Source organism: Periplaneta americana, chromosome 6 (genome assembly GCF_040183065.1).
Source record: "Periplaneta americana isolate PAMFEO1 chromosome 6, P.americana_PAMFEO1_priV1, whole genome shotgun sequence".
Lineage (NCBI taxonomy): Eukaryota > Metazoa > Arthropoda > Insecta > Blattodea > Blattidae > Periplaneta > Periplaneta americana.
Window position 1 is genome coordinate 131,801,729 of NC_091122.1, and position 16,738 is coordinate 131,818,466.

General features: G+C 33.4%; 1 protein-coding gene across 3 annotated transcripts in view; it reads left to right on the top strand.

The window, feature by feature from the left end:
• Positions 1-7,121: 7,121 nt before the first annotated feature.
• Positions 7,122-16,738, top strand: part of LOC138701736 (uncharacterized) — a 61,804-nt gene continuing 52,187 nt past the window's right edge. For all 3 annotated transcript variants that reach the window (XM_069828957.1, XM_069828955.1, XM_069828956.1), the window contains exons 1-2: positions 7,122-7,307; positions 16,366-16,627. In XM_069828957.1, coding sequence (XP_069685058.1) covers positions 7,274-7,307; positions 16,366-16,627 — 296 coding nt within the window. In that variant the 5' untranslated portion in view covers positions 7,122-7,273. The remainder of the gene's footprint in view (positions 7,308-16,365; positions 16,628-16,738) is intronic.

A 16,738-nucleotide genomic window follows, 5' to 3' on the forward strand; every position in this document is an offset into this window, starting at 1 on the left:
TAACGCTGAATATGTGCGAGTTCAATTATTTTTATTTATTTCTCTTGTAAATTTACTTTGATGGTACAACGTTATAGTATTGCATCCCTCAAATTATGTCAACTTTGTGACATCGATTTTAAGAGTACGTTGTCTTTTAAGTCTTATATGTCTTTTTGAGATTAACTGTTTGTTTTTACAACACACTGTATCGGACGTCTTCCGGTTTATACTGCAGGATACAGTTATGAGGATTTGACGCTTAACTTTATACTGACTGAACTTGAACTTTCGTTTTATTTTACAGATCATTTACGACCTGGTCGAGTACTACCTGGAAGAAGCATTGCCTGATGAAATGACACCTACAGTTATGTCTGCATTTGCTATGCTGTTCAGTAAATTGAAATAAATGACTGAGGACATGTACGAATGTTCATCCGTCCCTAACAGGAAGTTAAATCACAGAAATTGTCAGAAGTCTTGAAATATAAAAATGAAATGGATACAATTCGTGAGCAAAGTTACAAAAATGCCGTTATATTTTCTCAATTTATCTAAATAAATAGTAGTGAGAACGATGTTAGTAGACCAAGAATGTAGTCGTCATATTTCATTAAACCATTGCTTCCTATTTTAAATTTTCAGGTATGGACCGACAGAAGTCACTTGGGTTCTCTCTCTCTCTCTCTCTCTCTCTCTCTCTGTTAGAACTTATGAGTAAACCTGGGATTTTAGGTTAAATGTCTTTGTTTCTTAAGCATTAATTAAAAATGTAAAATATGTCCACGTTTCATGGAAAGACATGAAGGTTAATAAAAAAGAAAGAGAATTCAATATCCAATACAATGGCTAACACCTTCCTAGGACTTATGAATCCAAATATCTTGGAGTTACTTTCGACAGTAAGTAAACATGGAGCAACCATTTGAAACCATTTCTGAAAAAGCTCGTAAAAGATTCTCCCTTCTTAAAAGACTAGCAGGAAAGAAATGGGGATGCTCTAGGAATACTTTGAACACTACATACAAAATGTTTATAAAGCCAGTGCTGACGTACTGCGGAGAAATTTTAATTACTTCATCTTTCATAAACGAAATACAACGTGTTCAAAACCGAGCTCTCAGGCTCATTCCTGGTGGAATCAAAACAACTCCAATAGATTCTATGAGATTCCTCACTAATATTAACAGCATCAAAATTACAATAGAAGAAAAAGCATTGATTGAATATGAAAAACTTATCAGATTACCAGGAAACAATTGGCATTCATACAGTTCTCTCTGTAGATTAAAAACTCAAAAAGTTTCATATCCATGGTTCAAGAATTAAAACAGAAAATCAACATTCCGAATTTAAAAGAAAACTTACAAATTAAACCAAACCCTTTAACTCTATTAAATATAGAGTATAATCTAAATTTAACGGAAGAAATACTGAAATCAGAAATAAACACTGAAATAATGGAACAATTGTCTTTAGAGACACTTAGTATTAGGTAGCCTACACAAAACTGGCTTCATTTATACACCGACGGATCCTTGATCTCCGAGGAACAAGGTGCAGATGCAGGTGTTACGTGCTGTCTCTCCTCACTTTATAGATCTCTTGGATATGGAACAACAAGTTTTGATGGAGAAATCATTGCAATAAGCGAAAGTCTCAGGAATTTCTATGCCACATCAATAAATTTAAAAATGCAATTATATTGTCAGACTCCAAAGCAGCTATTGTATCAATAGTCTCTAGACACGCACCTTCATCTCAAATAGCAGAAATAACTAAAATGCTCTCTCAATTAATAACATTCAATAAAAGAATTGTATTCCAATGGATACCATCCCATTGTGGAATCCTGGGAAACGAGAATGCAGATGCTTTAGCAAAGAAGGGCAGCGCTGCTACTTACAGACTTGTTACTAAATCTACGTATTACTCTGTGAAAAAATTCATTAAATCTACATACTTTGACTTCAACAAACAAAATTTGATAACACAATCTCAAGGGAAAAAATGGAACTCTCTGCATCATAATTCACAGTTGATTCCCGATTTACCACGTAAATCGTCTGTAGCTGCATTTAGATTGGCAACAGGCCATGACTGTTTGACCAAGCATCTGCATAGAATTGGAATATATTAGTCCCCTAACTGTTCATTGTGCAACTCAAATCAAGAAATGGATTCAGAACACGTCAAAATCTATGCGTCAGTGGCTGACCATGACAATATCTTTGAAAAATATTGAAGTGCAAGAAGTCAAATGCCTTTATTGTCAAACGCCTGGCATTAGAAAACAACAACATTTTAAAATCGTAAACAGATTTTTTAAAACTTCTCAATCTGTGAAATACTAGTCGTATCGGTTAAAGTCATAGGGCCGTATTCATAGACATTTTTAGCGCGGGTTTCCGGTGGATGATCAGCGTTTTTCGTATTCATAAACCAGTGTTAGCGATAGCATGGATAAATATATAATAGGATGCGAAACTTACTGAGTTTCTCGTAACACATACTAAAGGCGCTGTTGTAGAAATTGATCTTGCTGCCATCTGTTTGTGGGAGGGGCGTTATTACATCTAGCAGCGCACCAAGTAGCGAAAAGAGTAATTACTCCATGCATTTAGCAGCGCACCTTGTGACGAAAATGTGAAACTGTGCAGAAAGTATTCCCTCCCACCCTCATCAATATTCAAAACTAACCCAATTTAAAATAAAACATTTACATTTTTATTCCTCATAGCATCTTCTACTGAAAATTCTTACCGGAGCCAACAGGAAGATAAAAGAGACGATCTATTTTACACTACCCGATTAAAATATAACCAGACAGAAACAAAAAAATAAAGCAAAAGGTAGATAATTGGAATTGTATTCTTTGGGTATTTATTGTACAGCACAATGGAAAAGTCTGCAAGAACTACTTAGATAGTTCAATTTATTATATTACTATTACTTTACAATACATTCAACAACACTATTTTTACAACGTCCATAAACATCACTGTTTAACATGCACTGCTTATACACACACGTATCACTTTATGTTCACTTATTAGCAGGGAAAGGATTTATATGTAAATACATATTTACTTATAAAGCTAATATAATTTATATTTTGCATTATCTTTATGTTTCACAATGTGTAGGGTTGAAAAATCCTACTTTTATTTTCCATATTTTTCCATATTTTAGAGTTTAGTACATATTTTCGTTAATTTCCATATATTTTCCATATTTCATATAAAACAGTCCATATTATATTAGGTTTAACAATAAAACAAAACAAAATTCCATTAACTTTTAAAAATACATTTCAACAATAGAGATTTAAACACATGTTCAGTAATCCCTTTAACATCAGAGTTATTTGAAAATTAGCAGTCCTATCAACAATGGGAAAGTAAGTTACAAAACTGTATTAATTTAATTTAAAATTTTTAACAGACTTCAGTTGTGCAGCTCAACAGTTAAATGCCAGTCAGAGTACACATAGGTTCAGTTTTGTAAATCATACTATAAAGACGGTAAATATGCCAAAAGTACGTCATTCAGTCAATTTAAAATCAAAACTAACAAGTTACATTTCAGAATTTAAAGAAGATGGTTTATCAACTGACAATAAAATATTATTTTGTAATTTGTGTCAGTGTGCAGTATCATCTACACAAAAGTTCCTGGTGCAACAACACATTACAACTAGTAAACATCAGGCCAACAAACAACTAAATTCCAAGCAGAGACAATTGTTTTTAACACAACCAACAACATCGAATGTAAGATCTGAGTTTAACATCGACCTGTGCCGTTCTCTCATCTCTGCTGATATTCCTCTCTACAAACTAAAGAATAAGGTCTTCAGGGAATTCCTTGAAAAATATACTCAACATACAATCCCGGATGAGTCAACACTTAGGAAGACGTATGCTCCATCCATCTACGATGAGACAATACAGAAGATAAGAGATGAAATTAAAGATAGTTCAATTTGGGTTTCCATTGATGAGACTCCCGACAAAGAAGGTAGACTTGTTGGTAATGTAGTTATCGGTTTGTTAAGTGAACAATATTCTGAACGAATTCTTTTACATTGTGATGTTCTAGAAAAGTGCAATAACAAAACTATAGTTAAACTGTTCAACGAAGCTATGGGTATCCTGTGGCCAAAGGGTATTATGTACGATAATGTGTTATTCTTTATTAGCGATGCTGCCCCTTATATGGTCAAAGCTGGACAAGCATTATCTGTTGTATATCCTAAATTGACTCATTTTACTTGTGTGGCGCATGCATTTCATCGTGTGGCAGAAGTGGTCAGAGACAATTTCCCTAAAGTAGATTTGTTGATTTCATCAGTGAAAAAAGTATTTCTCAAAGCTCCCAGTAGAGTTAACGTGTTGAAAGAAATGTACCCTGAAATTCCATTGCCACCAAAGCCAATTTTAACTAGATGGGGTACATGGCTAGAAGCAGTTGAATATTATGCCGAACATATAGACTCTATTAACAATGTTCTCCTTGCATTGGACTCTGAAGATGCAGTCTCAATTGATACTGCGAAAACAGTTACCTGTGACATAAGTGTGAAGAATGACTTAGCTCACATTCAGCATACATTTTCATGCATCATAAAAACGCTCAAAAGTCTCCAAAATAGGCACCTTTCACTATCTGAAAGTTTTGAAATTATAAATAGTACTGTGGAACAACTGAATCGTGGTAGAGGTAAAGTTGCAGATGCAGTAAGAGCTAAGGTGGACACTGTACTTTCAAAAAACCCTGGATATGAAGAACTACAAAAGGTTGTTGCTGTGATGAGTGGTGAATCAACAGTGAAGATTAACTTGGACTTATCCCCAGCAGACATTGTGAAATTGAATTATGTACCAGTTACTTCTTGTGACGTCGAACGCTCTTTTAGTCAGTATAAATCTATCCTCAGAGACAATAGAAGAAGATTCACTTTTCAGCACTTGAAAGAAATGTTTGTAACCTATTGTTATGGTAACAGACAATAAAAATTGTGTTTTGTTGAAACTACATTGGAAGATAAGGTACGTCCATTATATTTTTTGTTTAGTTTGATTAAAATGTACCAATATTTAACGTACATAGTCATTTTTTTATAATTTTAAGTCCATATTTAATTCCATATTTTGGTAAAAATCCATATTTAATTCCATATTTTGGTAAAAATAACTACATATATATTTACATATTTCATATATTTTTAGTCCATATAAATCCGTTCCCTGCTTATTAGCAAGTTTCAGTCTGCCATCTCGGCTCTTAGACTCTCCCGTACAGCAATATCTCGAACGGATAAATAGAGAACTCTGGGTAATGTACCCAACACGTAATTCTAATGTTCACCACCTACGACGTTGGGCGCTGATCACCTTATTTCAGACCCCCAAATCTAGATGGTGCTGACCGCAGTTTCGCATCCTATTATATATTTATCCATGGCGATAGGATATGATTTGAATTCTGTACAAGTAACCAGTGGATAGCCGGGGCTAGCTTAGTACGCTCGTAGCGCGTGCTGCGAAATGTCTATGAATAGCACCCTTATTGATCAACAATAAACATAAAACTGTCACAATTCAAATAAGCTACGTTATGTTGTCTTTCTTATCGCGTGTGTTTAAGTGAAGTTGAAAAAAAAAACGGAAATACCTAAGTATAAATCATCAAAGAGCACAATTATACAACAGTAGTTCCTAGATGGTTTTTTGAAATTGAAATGAAAAATATATCTAGCTATGGCCCTCTAACCTTTGTTTGTGTAGATGGCTCCTTCTCCGCTTACAAACTGATATAGATTGACAATTATTGACACAGCCTGAAGATTAAAAATATGTAGAACATTACCGTTATGAATTGGAAAGCATTATCAATGAAAGTGTTGTAATTAATTTTTTGATTGCTTATAAGTAATATGATATATTTTCCACCAGCTTACATCGGTCGTGATGGCTCCTCATATTTCTGTATATAGTGCCATCACTCCCTTGGATACATAATCTGCTTACTTTTTTTTTATAATCTATTACATATGAAGACTTTATTACAAAAACAGCCCTAGTCACTTATAATGAAATTGAGTTAAGGGCTCATTTGCTACTATTTCAAATGTTTATAGACTCCAAAAATGACACATGTCAGGTGCAATAGCCACAAGGATAAACACCAGTTGTACAGAAACAGCTGACATGTGTTGTCATATTTATTTTTATTGTTCTCTTGGAAAATAGCAATTTTGACAAGGGTTGTTTTTGTAATAATGTCTTCATATACAGTAAATGACCCTGATCACTTTTCTACCACTTCTCTCACCTCTGTTCCACCTCCCTTCTTTTTCTACTTACTCCCCCCTTTTTCCATTTATCCATCTTATTCTTACTAATACGGTATCATTTAACTAAAGTCGACCTGGTTGGCGAGTTGGTATAGCGCTGGCCTTCTATGCCCAAGGTTGCGGGTTCGATCCCGGGCCAGGTCGATGGCATTTAAGTGTGCTTAAATGCGACAGGCTCATGTCAGTAGATTTACTGGCATGTAAAAGAACTCCTGCGGGACAAAATTCCGGCACATCCGGCGACGCTGATATAACCTCTGCAGTTGCAAGCGTCGTTAAATAAACCATAATATTTAAACATTTAACTAAACTCTTGAATTCCCGCCTGATTTGAAAAGTCTAGCCGCTAGGACGCCACATGCAAGATGTCTCCCTATTATATCGTGCGAAATATAGCTTGATGTCCGTCTTATTAGTATTAAGTCTTTGCTTTTACCGCCTCACGAAAAAGAAATAGCTTTATTATAGGAATACTATCACTATTTTTAACGTAGTCATATTAAGCGAATAGTTAAACAATTAGGTAAAGAAAGGAGACAAATGCAGAGAAATGATTTCAAATGGAATAGTGAATGTCACGACTTGGTTCGTTAGTTTGCGCGTTATTGCAAAACACTCTAATAATTATTTATTTTTTATATACAGCAGCGACAAATAATGTTTCCATGATTTCACTGAATTGGTATTTTTGATATTCGCTTTAACATCTCTGGTCATATCGCGAGTTAATCTTTTGGGTGAAATCCGAAGGCTTGTGTACTATTATTGTTGAGACAAAACACCGTTAACAAACCAATATGTAAATTTCGGGAACAGTATTAAATCCAGTGTTCAATTCAGTGTACTTTATTAGAAATTATTGAAGCCAAATTATGTAACTTGTAACAACTGTAAAACATTTCAATTTAACAAAATCCACACTCAAATTTATGTATGCGACTATCAAGAAAAAGAATTTATCATAAAGGTAAGTGAAAGTGATAACCTGATAAGACAAACGTTTTCTGAATCCGCGTAATAATACCATACAATTGACAATTTCTGAAAACCGTTACTTTTACCTATGACTGCAATAAGACAAATTTAAGATAAAACCAAGGAACTAACCAATTCCGTACTCCATCAAAGACTAAATCAAAATAAATGAACAAATAAACACAAACGAAACAAAATTAGACAAATTTAGCGAGCAGAAACCAAGGCTTCTAAACTTCTCATAGGTTGCATTAGCTTGATGGCGAGGGATTGACGGGGAAAGGAGAGCGATTCTGACGTCACAATATAGCTAACCGCGCCAAAGCTCAAATGCTTCAAAGCAGTATCTCGTGTTTTTTCTTGTTTATGTTGTTTTGAATGCATTATGCCAGGTCAAAGGTGTGCTGTTGCGGTATGCAACAATTCTAACGATAAAAATAAAGAGTTGTCTTTCTTTACCAATCCTAAAGATTTAGGAATTATAAAAAAAAAGGTAATTGCTTGCAAAAGACAGGATAAATTCAATCTTGATACAAGCAGAGTATGCTCTGATCATTTTAAAAATGACGATTTTGTTCCTGATTTTAGTGCAGCTTTAATGAAAATAAAGCCGAAACGACCGAGAATGTTGAAGCCTACAGGTAAGTTTAAATAAATCACGTAGGCCCATATAAGTAGCCTATGTTAATACCAGCTTCGTATAATTAGATTAGATTCATCTGTGTTACCCTACAAATTATTTTCTTTCTTTTGTAATCTCTGCTGGGTCGTACATAACTTACAATTAACAAAACAAACATGCTACTTATACTAACAGTTGCATACGAAAGGGGTGGAGGGTTAACGACTGATACCAGTGATGTTTTTTCACTATAATTCTCATTATATTCATTTTATATTAACGATTTATGACATTTTGTCATTATGGCATAATCAGTGGGTTAATCATAATAGCCTCCAGTGGCAATTCATTGTTGAGTTATAATGATTATTGTAAATGAACGTGTTGAAATTTCATTACCGGTACATGCCCCTTTTTCCAAACTTTAGAATGAGATATTAAAATCAAACAATCTTAGATTTTTTATAAACATACATTTAAAACAAAAACACCACCATCTTGGCCCTCTTTAAATTTTAGTACATTATTCTTTCTTTTGAAGGTTTAACCATGCCATCACCAGTAGTAGTTTCAATAATACTGAAAAATTCTACAATGTGTTTCATGGCAAGAACACGATTAAAAAGGGGCGGAATATTATAAAAAGGACCAATATGTGGCAATGTTCGTACATAACGTTCCACGTGAAATTTTATTGTTGATTGTACAGTCAAAACTAGGTTCTTTATACGACTGAAGTGTGTGAACACAAGACTGGAAAATTGCAGACGAAAACGGACGGCAGACACCGAGAGCAGACGAATTGTTAAGAAATACAGAAAAATAATGCAGTGACAAGTGTGAGCACAACTTATATATACACGGTATAAACACTTTCAACGTATTTATTTTATTCCATGATATGTACACACTTGGTTTATACCCCTTGTAATGTATTTATTTGAGGCGATTATCTTTATAATATACGCTGATCAATTTGAAAATAAAGGACCAATCAGCATGGACTCTTCGTGCGTAATCAGCCAACTAGCTATTTGACTGGCTAATGAAAAACGAGATAACGTATTGAGTGTATAGAAGCCTTGATCAGAAATAGACGAACAGAACATCAATAAATGAACTGAACATAAACAAACGCACCGAATCCAAAGAGTAAAAAATATGTCTCCGGAATGCGATGGTTAATACTACTAGATAAATTACCTGTCTGGAGTGCTAACTACAAAAATGACCATTTCCAACATAATATTGCTTAGTCTGAAGGTTACTTATGTCCCAAGCACTATAGGAACTTGCTAAAATACCTTGGATGTATTGTATTGATCAGTGGAAATTGATGTGATCACTGATCAATGAAGAATATGGTCATATTTCGTTAATGTGACAATGGATTTCAGTGTCGCAAACATAGTAATAATACTACACACCTAATGAAACCTAACCTAAACTCTCACGTAATACTACACACCTAATCAAACCTAACCTAACCTGTCTCACAATACTACACACCTGTAGTAACATTCCTCACATTTAGTATTTCGTTTGCAAGTATTGCCAATCCTGCTACTCATGTCGGGAGCCATCTAATGGTAGTGGATCGTAATGCCAGGAAGAAAATATAGCGACTTTCGTAATAATTACATTTAGTTCGTTCAGTGTATGTTTAGTGATATATTAAATGTATTAATGTAGTGATAATTCCATATATATAGTACAATAATAATTGAAATGTATTGTGGCTGTGATAAAAGTATTGAAAATTTGTTTATAACGCCACATTGACAGTTATAAAGGTGTGCAATATTTGTTCAGTGGCCGGTGGATACTCTACCTTGTCCGCCTATTTTTGTGATTTATATGCGTTACATCGTAGATCGATGTGCTAAATAGGTAGGCTAGGTGGACATGTAGTTGGATAGATAAATAGATTAGGCAGATAAGTAGATAGGAATGTACAAGTATGGCTCAATATACTTACATGTTATTTTTTATTTTTTATTGGGTTATTTTACGACGCTGTATCAACATCTAGGTTATTTAGCGTCTGAATGATATGCCGGTGAAATGAGTCCGGGGTCCAACACCGAAAGTTACCCAGCGTACATGTTATTAAATGAGATTGTTGGTTAGTGTACAAATGTATATAGGCCTAGACCTGCAGGCGGGTAAGAGGTTGGTTTAAACGATCGAAAGGATTACGTAAAAACGTCATGGATTAAATGTTTAGGTAAGATAGAATAGGCCTATTTCATATAAATCAGTAAAACAGATTGAGTAAGGTTAGAGTGATAGGGTTAGAGAGATACATGAGATTAGATGGATTAAATAGATCAGTCAAATAAGCTTACCGTATTTACATGCGTAATTTTCTAAAACGGCGGAGGCGAAAAATCGAACCGGGGGGGGGGGATTACATCAGGATTACCAAATATCGAGAATAATCTGATCATAACATAAAACAATATTCATGTAGGGTACTAATAAAATCAATGTTTCTAAATAGCTACAAATATATATCATTGTCGTCGTCTTCCTATCAGGATTTATGCCAAGTGGCCTGTTTCGCTCTCATGCCATCTTTTCTTTGGTCCTCCTATTCTTCCTTTACCTGTTTCTCGGTAGTTGATGATTTGTTTAGGTAATCTTGAATTTCTCATTCTGCGAACATGTCCGATCCACTTTGTTCTTTAATTGTTATTGATATTTTCTAACATTGGGTGATTTCCAAATTATTATTGCTTTAGTATTTCGGAGCTTTCTTCCTTCTCCCATAATATAAATCCGACAGTTTTTCTCATAAAACGCATTTCTGAAGCTCGGATTCTTTGTAAATGTTGTTGTTTTACGTTCCATGTTTCACTTCCAAATAATAAGGTTGGTTTTGCCAAAATATTATACAGTTTTATTCCATTACATTTTTTGTACATGTGTGGATTTGAAAGTACCATTTATAAATCCTGTAACTTTGTAAATTTTTATGTTTTTTTTTTTCAAACCATCTATTTCATCAATATAAGATGAAGTACATCCCAAATATTTAAAAGTATTCACTTGTTCTAAAATTGTACTATTATCAATTACAATTTTTCTATGTACTGTACAAATATATATATATATATATATATATATATATATATATATATTACACACACATATACATACACCTTAAGTAATTTATTACGGACAATTTTGTGAATTTTATTTGTATCGCTGTATGTCAGTTCTAATATCGGCAGCCAGATCTTGACTAATCTCACAAGCAAACATTCTGATGGGAGCAGATAAAAAGTTAAATTGTTTCTTCCACTATGTTAATAATGTCAAAAGAAGTACTTATACAAATTTTGGCCACTCGACCGCAATTACGAGGCCGTCCAGAAAGTGATTTTCCTCGGGTCCGTTTATAGAAAAAAAGCACAATTGCATAGAAAAGATTTATAAGAAAAAGATGCAGCAATTGTTGCGCTATTAGTCAACATATCCCTGGAATTGAGACATTTGTCATAGCATGGGATCAAATTTTGTATCCTTGCGTCGTAGAAGTCAGCCGCCTGGGATCGGAATCAGCATTTGACAGCCGTCTACATCTCTCTGTTGAACCCATGATATGACAAAATATGTCTCAATTCCGGTGGGGAATATGTTGGAAAATAGCTCAACAATTACTGTGTCTGTTCCAGTAAATTTTTCCAATGAAATTGTGTTTTCTTTCTGTTAACGGCCCCTGGCGAACTTATTTTCTTTACGGCCCTCGTAATTGCGGTCAAGTGGTCAAAATTTGTTTAAGCACTTCTTTCGACATCTATACTAATAATAAATCTGTAGCCAAATTTTTTCTGGTAATTTTCGATTTTCCAAAAATAATTGGTGTTAACATGCCTAATTAACCATCCTGAAACCGAAAGTCGTTTTTTTTTTTTTAATTTTTGTTTGTATGTATGTCTGTCTATCTGTCTGTCTGGATGTTTGTTACCTTTTCACGCGATAATGGCTGAACCGATTTATATTAAAATTGGAATATAAATTAAGTACGTTGTAACTTAGATTTTAGGCTATATGGCATTCAAAATACTTTATTTAAAAGGGGGTTATAAGGGGGCCTGAATTAAATAAATCGAAGTATCTCGCTTATTATTGATTTTCATGAAAAATATTACATAACAAAAGTTTCTTTAAAAATAATGTCCGATAAGTTTTATTCTATACAAAATTTTGATAGGACTGATATTTAATGAGATAAATGAGTTTTAAAATTACAATAACAACGCCATCTAAGGCGCTGTACTGAAATAAAAACAAATGACTTCGTCTATAAGGGGCCTTGGACAACAACAATCGAAAGCTATTAAACATAGCCTAAGAGAATGTTTCTGTGTTTGTATGAAATAATATTGGAAGCTAATTAATTGTTTAATTATTATTTTACCATTGGAAAGTGTAGTTTCTCTAGATGGACATAATTCTACAATGTTATTACAGTAACTTCTAAAACATATAGCAAATAATATAAAGTATACACATTAAAACTAAATGATATGTCAATCTTCATTAAACTGTGGTTACATGTAATAATTAAGAAACATGTTAAGCGAATTGTCATTGCACCAAATGATTGCTCTCTGGACCAAAATGACCGCATTTTAATTATTTAAATACAATTTAAATTAAGTAACATATTAAACGATTTATCCTTCTATCAAACACGAATGTTCGTTCCCTGGATCAAAAGTCCTATTTTAATTATGTAATTACTTTATATTTATTTCTAACAGGTGCAGCGGAGCGCACGGGTACGGCTAGTTTATTAATATGGCGAAAGAAAAAAAAATTTCTTATTTGCCCCCATCAGAATGTTTGCTTGTCAGGTCATGGTGCTACACTTTGCCCGTAAAATATTCGTATCGAATTTCATTTGCTGATTACGTAATGAAAATAAACGCACATGTATTTTACACTCCACTATTTTCATCAGACAACAAATCCAGACCATCTTCCATGTTGTTAGAGGAATCATAGACATTTTTCATTAGACCTATAGAATGGATGAATAACGACATTCGGTTTCCAATGCTTTTTTTTTTTTTTTTTTTTTTTTTTTTTTTTTTTTTTTTTTTTTTTTTGATACTTCAAATCTTCACGAAAGACGCTCTTGTAGGGAAAAAAGGGTGTCCAATTTTGCTCATGTAATAGGAAGAAATCACGCGTGGAAAATGAAATTCTAAAAGAAAACATGTCGTAAAAAATTTGGGGGGAGGGAGGAGATTTACTCGAGACGAGAAATTACGCGAGTAAATACCGTATTCGTAGACTGACAGACACACATATGTTGTTGTTTTCTAATGCCAGGCGTTTGAAGATATTATCATGGTCAGCCACTGAAACACAGATTTTGAGGTGTTCCGAATCCATTTCTTGGTTTGAGTTGCACAATGGGCAGTTAGGTGACTGATATATTCCAATTCTATGTAGGTGTTTGGCCAAATAAGCATGGCCAAGACACACATATACATACATACGTACGTACGTACGTACATACATACATACATACATACATACATACATACATACATACATACATACATACATACATACATACCGTATATAAGGTGAACTGTAAGTAATGTTATTAATTTTAGGGCGTTATTCTTCGAGATATTTCAAACAATTTTGCTCGCTTTTGTTTCCTTTTCGAGATAAAAATTGTTTTATAAAAATATTTCATACAATGTTTTGGGAAAACCATTGACTGAATTTCCAATATGCTCAGTCAATTTTATAGAGCAGAGTATTATGATAATAAATGATTGAAAGAATTTTAGTTTTGTCTTTTAAATGTGCAGGAATTTGATCCGAACAAATGTAACATTGAAAAATTTCTTTGCAGAAAGAAAAGTTACATTTGTTCAGATCAAATTTCTGCACATTTAAAGGACAAAACTATTATTATTTCAATAATTTATTATCATAATACGCTGCTATATTAAATTGACTGAACATATTGGGAATTAAATCATGGTTTTCCCAAAACAAGCTATGAAATATTTCATATAAAACGTTGATATGAATGTCATCGTGAAAGATTTTAGAGAAACAAAACACGGATATATCACTATTAACAGAAATTTAAAATTAGATGTAATAACGTTTGCAGATGATCTTGTTTTACTAGCAACATCTGAACATGATTGACAATGGTCAGTACAAAATTTAAATTTAATAGCTAAAAATATCCGATGGAAATATCCATTAACAAAACAAAAATAATGGCCTTTTGTGGTAAATACCCAATACTAAGCAAAATTTGTTTAAATAACACAATTTTGGAAAGAGTTAATGAGTTTAAATATTTTGGATATAAACTTTCTTTTGTTGAAAATTGGGATTTATCAGAGAAAATTGTAAAATTCAACAAATCAATGGGCATCATTAACAGAGTTTTAAAACCTTCATTAGTACAAACTCAACTCGTATTTGTCTTTATCAAATAATAGCTCGACCAGTCTTATGTTATGGGAGTGAAGCGTGGACTATTAGGACAAAAGATGAAAGCAGACTAAAAGCTTGCGAAATGAGATTCATGTGCCGAACAGCTGGCTACACTAAATGGGATCGAAAGAAAAATGAAGCTATACTTCAAGAACTTAATGTGTCATCAATACTGGACTATATCTCCAGATATCAGTTAAACTGAAAGGAACACGTCTCAAGAATGGTTTCATCCAGGATCTCTAAGGCAATAATGAAGTAACGTCCAAATGGGAAATGGTCAGTTGGTCGACCTATGAAAAGATGGCAAGAAAATCGCTTTTTCAGGCCGTAACAGTTCTTTTGGGGCTATACTAGGGGCAGAAGAAATCGGCGGGTCTGGCGAACCCCTACTTCTCTACCCCGACTCCTACACCCCCTCAGAGCTTGCTTGGTCCTGTCCCAAATAACTTTCTCCTCCATTGATACTTTTCACCACAGGAAAACTTAGAAGATAAATAAAATAATAACGTGATTTGTAGTAATTACAAATAGGGCCTACGTTCTTTACTCAGTATTATCATTATAATATTTTGCAAGTTAAGTCATTTCACAAATGTAATAAAGTGTAATGTAAACCTAATATAAATCAAATTTAGCATTACACAAATAACATAATGAGTATGACACAAAAAATCGTTTTATAAATTGGGCACTCAGCACTATTCTGATTCTATCCGGTAAGTTTCATTCAGTCTTGTTTATGCGTCTGTATCCATCAACAATTCAATACAAGAAATGTTGAAATAATATATATTCAATGACAAAAGTCGATAAAATAGTCGCCAGTCACAGTTATATCTACTCAAGTTAATGTATTATTGACAAGTTATTAAATAATATTTCATTTTATGATCCTAATAATATTTTATTCCCAAACGTAATGTATTTTACCTAATTATAACTAACACTGGAGCTCCTAAAAATTTAGCAGTCAAGAACATGTAGTAGACTACAATATAATACTCCATTTGACAGAGATATAATTAGCATATCAATTAAGAAATTTACCTTATTCCGTGAACAATTTCTAAAAAAATTAAATTAACTTAATAATGGTCTTCAACAATCTAAATAATGAAACAATTTTTCCATTGTTAATGTCTTAAATAAACAAATTAATATAGCATAAAATAAAATGTTGCAATATCTGAAAAATATATTAACTTAAATGTAAAATTCCATATTATCTACATCTGTTCGTGTATTCTTTAAATAAATATATGTAAAATTAGGCTCCATAGGATCATTGCTTTACTGCTATTCGTCTCCCTTTTGCATAAATTCTCTGGACCGATCGTAAAGAAGCGCCACTGGCCTTTGACAGTGACTGTCTGCATTGATGATAGTACATTTTTAATGTCCTCACAGTTCTTTAAAAAAACAGTGAAGTTGATAAATAACACCTTTAGTAAGGCATCTGATATCAGGGCCCGATTGAGACATGATAGCGATTAGAGTACTCGGATGGTTAGGAGCTGTTTAAAAATACTGTTTATTATTAGATATATTGTATTTACGAACAAACTGTATCACAGTAGTATCACAGACGAGCAGTTGTCAATAACTAACATTCGAACGGAGCGACAGAAAGGTCTCTTTGTTCAGGTCATAAACCGCTAGAGAAAGTGTGGAGTGAGTTGTTTCCGTACCATGCCAAAAACCCGCCTATTGATTCTGCCTGTACTATAGTATTTGACAGGATGATGATAAAACCATTTTTATCTCGAAAAGGAAGCAAAAACGAGTAAATTTGTACTAAATTTGTTTGTTTGAAATATGTCAAAGAATAACCGCCTGAAATTAATGACATTACTTACGGTTTACTCTGCGTATTAATTTGATTAGTTAATATAATAGACCTGTTTCTACCAAGCATATAATCTACGAAAATGTTCCATAGGAAACAACATGGGAGCGGCTCTTTGCTCTGCACTGGGCCACGATGAAAGCGGTTCCAGGCCGTGTCCATTTCCTAAATTTAAACAGCAACACCTTAAAGTGTATTCAAAACAAGAAATAGTAGAAGATGGCAGTTTTTCTCAATCCGGCAGCAGTCAAAATAGTGAATCTGAAGCTCGCAGCGAAACAGACAAAATAGTAACAGAGCCTTGGAAAAGATTCATGACAGATATGAAAGGGAATGGTATGAAAACTTTCATTATGTAAGTATAACTCACAAATATTATTTTAGTATTTAGGTGCATGAATCTTGTAAAAATTGTAATTAGAAACCGTCTTTCAGTAAAAAAGAGTTGGCACTTTGCTAACACTAG